A 9674-nucleotide genomic window follows, 5' to 3' on the forward strand; every position below is an offset into this window, starting at 1 on the left:
AAATCTAAGTCTTTTCTGAAATCATGTGTGTCAGTGTTGGGAAGTTGTCTTGACGAGCAGACACCTCTGATTGGATGATGAGGTGGGTTCGAGCTCCTGATTACTGGACGCTGGTAAAGCTGTGGTTCTGGACGCTTGTTTCCACCTCCACCATCGTCTAGAAAAGAGGGACTTCATGTGTTTATGTTTCTTAAATTAACTTCCTCATTAAAGATCCTGGTGTCTGTAGGGGACACTTTGACCTGTGAGCAGGAGGAGCTGGGTTCAAATTCTGGTTCCGACTGACGACGTACTTTTAATACTGTTGTAAACTGTGCATCGTAAATAAGAATAAAAACAAGACTCTCTGTGCACCAGCAGTAGAACATGACGTATTGGGCTCCGTGGTGACTCTAGTGAACGTGACCCAATAGACGGGGGGGTCGGGGGTCGGGGGTTGGTGGCCGAGACAACAAAACAGAGGACTTTGTCACAGGAGACTGGAGATCCAGTCCGTTGTGAAACTCTCTGTTGTTATTGTGTGAGATTCAGCCAAACCAACATTTTTACAACAAAATAAACAGTCGTGTTTGTTCAGAAACTAAAAACCAAACCTGGTTTGGATTAGTTAGAAAGAAAAACCATCTTCTGACTTAGCTCTCCCCCGGACCTCATATATGTGGTCCTTCAGGTTGGAGGGTTGCTGCCTTAAACCAGTTAAAACCAATCAGCTGAGAACAGTTTGTTGATACATCATCTTTTAATTAGTCAGAGCAGCACAGAGAAGATCAACGTCACTGAGAGGATCCTACTCATCCAAGAAACCAGCCCCTGGGTTCTGATTCTCCTCTGACGTGCAGGGGTCCCGTCAGGCTGAAGCCCAGTTTGCTGCAGGCCTGTTGAAGGGGACTACATCTCCCAGCATGCACTGCAGAATCACTTTCCTTCAAAAACAGCTAAAATAAAATCACATGCATGTTTTAGCCAAGTGTTAACCAGAGAGCTGACTGACGGTGATGTTGACCTTTGACCTCAGCAGGCTTTGTTGCATTAACAGTTTGTTTGGTTCGTTAGAGCTGAAAATGACGCAGCAAACTTCAGCTGTGTGTGTGTGTGTGATAGCAGTAATGGTTGTCAGATGTTGGAGGAGCTTCTCATGTTAGGGTTGAGTTACAGCCAACACACACACACACACACACGCACAGACACACACTCACACACACACACACTCTGGGTTTTCTGACTCATGGATCAACATGTAGAAACTGAATCAGCGTTTTATCTTCCATCCTTCCCTCCCGTCGTCTTTCCTCCTCTTTCTTTCTGTTCTTTGTTCTTCTCTTTCTCATCATTTAATTTCGTCTCGTGTGTTTGTGACGTATGAAGATCTTCAAACAGTAGTTTCTAACCTACACAATAAAACACTCTCCTCTCTCCTCATCTTCTTTCCTTGGTTCCTTTCTCCTGGTCCTTTCCCCCCCTCATCTTGTCTTTGTCACGATATGTTTGAGATCTTAGTGAAATCATCTCTTTTATCAGGTTGAGCTCAGAATCAGTCTCAGATTAAAGTTTAGGAAAGTTTGAAGGTTAGATAATTATTTGGGATAATTAAAGGGGGGGGGGGGGTTGAATACATGATGTCATTGAGCGTCCTCACATAGATAGAAGTGCGAATAGGCGTGAGGTCTGGAAATTCAAAAGATCCAACTCTCTGTATGTGGAAATATTCACGAAAACTACCAGAATCACTTCCAACATAAATAGACTGCAGCCACACACACACACACACACACACACACACACACACACACACACACACACACACACACACACACACACACACACTGCCAGTGACTGAATGTAATCTAACACTTACTGATTTTGCTATAGAGCTCCTACAGTGGAGCTAAAATGTCAAGTTGGTCCTGAGGGTGGTGTGGAAAAGGCTGAGGAAAGGTCACAAGGTCTTAAACACATACGGCACCTTTTACGACCTCAATGACACCGAATTAAACTTCACATTTATCGGCGTCCCTCTGGAGATACTAAATGCAGTGTATGTCTTTTGGGCGTTCAACCTGTAAAGAGGCTTTGATGCGAGTCCCACTTTAACTCTGGGATATGGCAGCAACACACGTCAGAAAACAAAAGTGTTTATAGTTTTTCAGAACGGCTGCAGCTGAATGTGTGAAAGCTGGCTGTCCCCGAGGGGTAAACACGCTAATCATTATGGGGCTAATATTTCCACAGTCTCTGCTTGAAGGAATTCTGCACTCATTTGTGCAAAATGAGTCTAAAAAATGGACAAAATTAGTCTTGAATGAGAAGGAGAGCAAAGAAACTCTCCCAGCGTTCGCACTAAAGCACACCTGGAGAATGAGTGGCTGAAGGAAGTTGAAAGAGAAAAGTGGGGAGAGGTTATTACATGTGCAAAGAAGCAGTGGCTGTAACCAGGACGTCCAAACTCAGTTCCCAATGTCTACATCAGACCGTAGCAAATCTAAATGTTCACATTCAGATGACGCTGGAGAGCAGGTGAAGCAGTGAGTGAAATAAAACGCGTTAAATAGACACGTGAAAAGGTCCCGTCAATAAGAAACTGATCAAAGTGGAAAAAACCAGAGGAGAGAGATGAGGTGACAGGAGACAGGTGTGTAGAGGGGGAGAGGACATGGGGACACCTGGTGGCTGTAGATCAACAGATGATGGGACCAAACTGTGACAACACTCTCCTGTGACTAAATCTATTCTGTTTGTCAGCTGCAGGTTTAACAGTTAATAAAAAGCAGTGATGTGTCTCCCTCCAGTGGCTCTCACTGGAAACTACAGCCGGTCACCTGGTGTGCTGTTGTTTTTCAATGACAGGAGTTTATTATTCAAATCAAATCAAAGCCAGCGACCTGTCAGTGAAACACGTGGTTTATTTGTCATTTAATTAAACCCACATTAAGTCTGCATCATTTGTTATGCCCCTGGTAGATTTGTCACAGTTACAGACACTAGTGAGAGACGGAAAGCAGGTTTCATGTTGCACAGGTACCTGGTCATCTCACCTCCAGCAGAGGTTCAGTCCACAGGTATAATCACCTGGGACAGGTGGACTACACGACCACAACTAGTAAGAGTGGATTTGTATGGACCTGGTTTAGTCTGGGATAGGAGCTGGTCTTTAGTCTTTAACGTGAACTGGACTGGACTGTGGTGTTTTTCTCTGATGAGAAACAGAAGATGACAGCAGGACGTGTGTGTTTCTTTTCTGGAAACTGAACTGGATCCGACTCTGCTCCAGTTTCTGGTGTTTAAATCGGACCGTTGGCCACAAGCTGCAGCTCAAAGCAGATCACCTGAAGAAAAAGGTTTGTGTCATATATGTGATGCTTGAAGATAGTTTTCTAAAGACGTTAATTTGCTTATTGGACTGTTGTCGCTGATTCTGTCCCACATTATATCAAATGGACAAAACCATATGAACCACTGTACAGTTTAAAAATGTTAATGTTAATTCATGTGTTGTGCTGATTTGAGTTGTGTTTTACAAGTACAAACTGCATAGTGCTTATAGACATTGTGTAACCTCTAATAGCAGTTCCTTTAATAATATTTTCTAACAGGGTACAAATCTAGAAATGAACCTTTCTTCATTGATGATCTACTGAGGATTCACAGAAAGCTGTGGGGACTTGATCATTTGTTCATTGTGTGGAGGAATAAAAAATGATGATAGAATCAAATTAAATTCATGCATTAAATCATATTAAGAAAAAACAGCTAAACATTAAATATTAATTAATTAATTGGTAAAATATAAATTGTAATTGTCCTCTGTTTCTGTTCCCCAACAACAACATGTTAATGCAGAAACAGGTTGAACTAAAGATACTGAGCACATTAGCTAAACAACTAGCTGAGTGCTAACACGCTAAGAGTGACAACATGAACATGCTAATGTTTAATATTAATGTATAATATTAACACGCTAACAGTCACAAATTAGCATTAAATACAGAATTCAGCTGCGTTCGTGAAAAAGACTGTAAGTGTGTAAAGAAAAGAGAAGAAGGCGACATTTGTTTATTATTATTGTTCATATTATTAATATTATGAGCAATTATTTGTTTATTATTACATTTAATATACAAAAATTGTATTAAATAAAAGGAAAACTACCTAGAAAAGATCTCATCAGTTGAATCTTGAGCTGCTTTTTTCACATAACTTTTTAAAATTGAATGGAAATCATTTAATATATTTAAATAAGTTCAAGATGAGGACTTTTCTCCTTTGTAAATGTCCCTTTGACAAGTTGAGACGGACCGATTACAAACAACATAATCAGAAAACCTCAGAGGTCTGTTGAAGGACAGTTCAGCTGGGAGCTGAACGACCAGCAGGACCTCAGATTGGATTCAGACTTTGATGATATAATGATCAGGGTCACATGAAACCTTTTCAGAAGGACTGATCAAAATCTTTACAGCAGTGTTGAAGTGCACTGATCCAGACATTTCTATTTGAGCCACATGGAAAGACATGAATGAATTTAATGAGGATGAGATCTTCAAATCAAGACTAATGAGGGTCGTTTAACAAACAATCAGGGAAAACCACCCGTGCAGGTCTTGTTGGTTTATAACAAAATACGCACAGAACTAATGCAGTGCTCGTGGTCTTCCATCTGTTCTTCAGGTCCAGTCCTGCTCAATCCAGCTTGGTCTAGTTGATTCCCGTCTGGTCTTGCCATGCAGTCCCTGACTCAGGAGATCCAGAGCTTCTCGCGGACGCGTCTGAGGAAGCAGTGCACTCGTGTGACATCACTGAGTGGTCGCCGCATCATCGAGACCTGGAAAGGTTCAACTATAACTGTGGTTGAAGATCCCGTCCCCCCAGAGAAGACACTGGGTTACGTCCCTGACACTTCCTGGGACCTGCAGGTTGGCGTCGTGAGGCCCTACCTGCTGCTGGGTGAGTGATCCACTGTGAACTAGTGGTATCTCTTTTTGTGGCTTCTCAGTGATCAGTCATGGGTTAAAGCTCAGGAGGAACTTACTCTGATGTTGGTGTGAACTAATCAAAAACAAAAAATAAAATCTAATCAACTGTCTTGGCTCAGAATTCAAATGCACGACCACAGATCGATGCACATTTCTAAACAGTCCATTTAGAGTTTGCAGCATCAGCTCTGAAAAGAGGTTAGTGGAGGGAATTGTGTCCACAGTCCAGTCACACAGCTCAGTGTGGCGGGTGATGTGTAACATGAGTCCAGACGTGGGAGAGAGCAGTGGGAGGCTTGATCCATCAGGGCTCACTGGTTCACAGGTGGAACATAAATGACCCTGTGACCTGCACTAGATGCCCATGTGTGCACACAGCAGGGTTACCTGTTTCCACCTCAGCTTGACCTCATGAAGCAGCAATAAATGAACTAATTAACTGTGTGTGTTGTTAGGTTCTCAAGATGCTGCACATGACTTTGGCACTCTGAGAAAACACAAGGTGAGTTTTATTTTCCACTGAACTGAGAAACCAGCAACATCACAGACCTTGAACACTGATGAACCATCACAAGTCGGGTCACAGGTGATGTATGTAGAGCATTTAGCAGAGGGTAGTTTGCTGCCCTCATCAATAGTCATATCTGTAGTTAAAACAAACAGGTGGACATGAAGGTGACTCGTTTCCTGTCTGTTACCAGAATAAAAGTGATTTATGGTGCACAACTATAAAGCATGATGGGAAACCTTATAATATTTTATCTCAAATGGAACCAACCACCAGATATAATAAATAAAAATGAGATGGAGTGATTACGTTAGTTAGTAAGTCTGGAAATAAAGAAGCAGCTGGAAGCATCGGAAATAATAAGCTGTTAATTGTCGTCTGATTTCTGTTTGTCAATTATTCCTCCTCCTCTTGTTCCTCAGGTGTCTCACATCCTGAATGTGGCCTTCGGGGTGGAGAATGTCTTTTCTGACCTGTTCATTTATAAGACTGTGAGTATCCTGGATCATCCAGACGCAGATCTACTGCTTCACATGCAGGAATGCTGTGACTTCATCCAGCAGGCTCGCAATGAGGTAACCAACCTCGAGTGATTGAAACTATACCAACTGCTTATCAAAACATTTTTTTTTCATTTCTGGAAGCCCCCACCATCTTTACATTCAACAAAACTACTTTGCATGAAGAAGAAACACTGTTTTACTGGTATGATGATGCAAATGTTAACTGACCTTGTAAACAACTGGAAACTAAACAAATATAGAAGACGATCGCTGCTGCAGCTCAGGTGGAATGAATGAGCAGCTAGATGATCCCATAAAGTGAAGACACAGCCCAGGATGAGGGTCCTTGTTTCCTCCTCTTGTCTGCTCCTCTCGTTCTATTTTAAATAATAGATGTGTAGTTTTGTTCATGTTTTATTAAACTGCACACAGATCAGATCTCAGTGATACAAGCTTTTAGCGGCGGAGCCTGCAGATCACCTTAACATGACACCACACAAATACCACACACACACTGACACAGTCATTAGGCAGTCATTAGCGGTGTTTGATTACAGGAAGTGTGTGTGTGTTCATTATGACATGTTTCTGTGTGGGTATGTTGTAATTCCAGACCCGATAATCAAACTGATGCTTTTTCTTTGAAATGCAGGGTCAGATTACCCAGCAGGCCATCTGGCTTGTAATGACCATCAGTTATTGATGCTGTCATGGCAACAACAGCATCACGTGACTGAGATCACAGCTGCAGGAACCTGGTTTGTTGTCGATGCTGAAAGTGTGTTTGGAAGCATTTATAACAAATGAGACACGCTTTAAATCAATTTGAGGCTTTTACTTGAGTTTTGAGCTTCAAGCTCTGCTTGATGCCAAATGGATGCACTGGTCCCCGAGACGTCAGGGGCATCATATCAAGCAAGTGTTAAAATTATCACCACATCAAAAAATGATAAAACTTCCCTTAGACAGAAAACAGAAATCACCAGAAGAGATTACAAGGAAACTAAAAAGAGTAAAAATGATCACAAAGTAAAGAAAATGACACAAACGTATCCAGAATGACTATGAAGAAATAAACAAAGACCACAAAGAGACCGTCTGTGTGGAGGAGTGGAGGGGCTTCACCTTTCTGTGTCATTTATTAAGACATTTGAATTTCATTATGAACCTGTTCTTCTCACTGGTGAACGTTTCACTCTCAGTTTAGTTCAGTTTTAAAGTTGAACTGCTCCAAACCAAACGTCTTCCACTTCACTGACACCTGTTCTTCCTGCACGCCTCCCTTCTTTGATTATTAGACTGGGATCAGCATCAGTGCATGTGACATGATGTGACCGTGGTGCAGGCCTGTACATAAAAGTTGAGACCAGTTCAGGGTCTGGTTCCAGAGGACGTGGCCCTGCTTGTGGGGTGAAGTGCTGCAGGTGACCGTGGCTCTGGTTGGCAGAGCAGTCGTCCACACACCAGTGTTGGTGGACAAGACACTGAAACCCTGTATCTGCGTCATCATGCACAGAAATCAACAAAGCGCTGTGAGCTCATGGACTCCAACTGTTCTGTTGGTCTGCAGCGTCCTCTAGTGTCCAGAGAGCATCAGCACAGGCTCATATTAACACCTGTTTCTCCCTCAGAGAGGTGTGGTCCTCGCCCACTGCAACGCCGGCGTGTCCCGGGCACCGGCTGTGGTCATTGGCTACCTGATGTCATGCGACGGCCTGTCCTTCGAGGACGCCCTGTCGTCGGTCCAGTCGGCTCGGCCCGCCTCCTCTCCCAACCCTGGCTTCCTGCAGCAGCTGAGGAGCATTCAGAGTCAGATGATGAACGGATCGAAGCACTAAGTGGTTTTAAAGCTGAAGAACTTGATGTGTTTTAGTGAAGAAATGAAAAAGTTTAATGATCTAAAATAATGAAATCAGACTTGAGATATGGATGAATCTGTAAAAACGTATTATTTAATCTAAAACACGTTGTTTCCTTGCATGTGTGTTAATGTCTCCTTTGCGTTTCACAGCTGTTGTTGTCTACTGTGTGTGTTTTGATTCTTCTCCCTCTTCATCAGACTCGTCTCACTCTTCAGTCGGTACCTGCCACAAGTCCAAAATGTTAATTAATAAAAACTCAAACAACAGAAGCAGAAACGTTTGCTGTGTCTGTATCTATGAGTGTTAAACCATCTTTAAAAAGATGAAGCTGAGTTTGTACAGTATAAGATCAAATCCAGCAGTGAATTCAACCGACTCATCGTTTTATTCCACTGACGAAAATAGTTTCCTACAAATGCAAATGAACTGTTCCCTCCTGTTTGAGCACACATTTACAGATTAACAGTGTGAACCAGTGGAGTCAGGGCTGAGACAGAGGGAAACCAGAAGTTCCTCTGTGCCTTTATCACATCAGCAACTTTAACCCCCCCCCCATCCCTCTCACATGACTAATATGACCGCTTGTTGGACTTGTCCTGTGGATGGAGGCCTTCTCTTAAAATTGCATCACAATCACAAACTCTCCTGGGTTTGTTGTAGGTACCAAATAAATACGGTGAGCGTTAGTACAAATCATGTATTAAAAATGATTCCTTCTATAACTTCAGACATTTGTACAGTAAACATCTCCTGTAAAGTCATATTTTACTCTTACCTGCCTGAACACAACCATCTGTGTCTTAATTAATTTAATTTCGCTGCACCTGCCTGTTTCTCCCCGTGCTCCGAACACCAGACTCGACATCCCAGTCTGTATGAGTGTTGACATAAAAGAGCGATTTTAAATAATTAATGTATAATTAATTATGATTATCAAACTGCTCCTTTAATTCTAATACACCTGGATTCTGGGGTTTCTCACCCTGCAGTCACAGTAAGACTCGTCTGCATTCATTTTGCAGACCACAGGGAACCAAAAGGCTCATAAAGAATTCAGGTGGGTGGGTGGGTGCTCTTTCAATTAGTGATTTGAACTTAATGTGAGCAGCAACAAGCAGCCAGTCTGTAGAGCACACAACAGCTGAGCCTGTGCCCAGCAACAAGTGAAAGGAGGTGATTTTATGACAGATCAGGTTCATTCATGGTAAAATCCGTCTTCTACAGGAGCTGACCCTCCTGTGTGTGTTTCCACCTCCCTTCTTTCTGACTGACAGAGAGAGAGTGAGACTGTCTCACTCAGAACGAGCAGCATGAGGACGAAAGCAGGAGGAAGATGTCTCTTCAACAGGTGAAACACACACAGATACAGGCGTCTCCCTCGTCCTGCTGTGGTTTCTGCCGACGATGGGCTCCTTATGCTCGACTCTGGACGTGAAGATGGCGGTCGTGACGGTGACGCCACGTGAGGAGTCACCAGTTCACACTGAGAAAGGTGAGACAGTCGTTTCCTACCTCTCTATACGTGTCTTTGTCCTCTGACATTAACTTTGAAAAGTCAAAATCTTTCATTTAGTTCATTGTCCTCCAGCCTCACATTCATCTTTTTCTTTTTTAATATGAAGCATCACACAGTTCTGAATGTCATGTTTAGAAACTGATCTGAACTGAACCATAACGTATCCAAACATTGTGGGTTTGGTGATGAGGAAACATGAGATTTAATAGATTAGAAGTGTGTGTTCAGAGCTTTTTGTCAGATGGAGGTTTAGAAATAAACAAGTCTCTCAGCTCTGCCCGTGTTGTTCTACTTGTTGCCTCAAAAGCCTTTTGA

At 42.6% G+C, this 9674-nt stretch overlaps 1 protein-coding gene across 1 annotated transcript; it reads left to right on the plus strand.

Annotated features, from left to right (window-relative positions):
* The first annotated feature begins 4712 nt into the window (after positions 1-4712).
* On the plus strand, positions 4713-7819 carry dusp19a (dual specificity phosphatase 19a). The gene is made up of 4 exons (XM_026377069.1): positions 4713-4941; positions 5426-5472; positions 5901-6053; positions 7613-7819. Exons 1-4 carry the CDS (start codon positions 4719-4721, stop codon positions 7817-7819), a joined length of 630 nt encoding a protein of 209 aa, XP_026232854.1. The 5' UTR covers positions 4713-4718.
* Positions 7820-9674: the final 1855 nt, after the last annotated feature.

The sequence above is a fragment of the Anabas testudineus genome, chromosome 21, assembly GCF_900324465.2.
Source record: "Anabas testudineus chromosome 21, fAnaTes1.2, whole genome shotgun sequence".
NCBI lineage: Eukaryota > Metazoa > Chordata > Actinopteri > Anabantiformes > Anabantidae > Anabas > Anabas testudineus.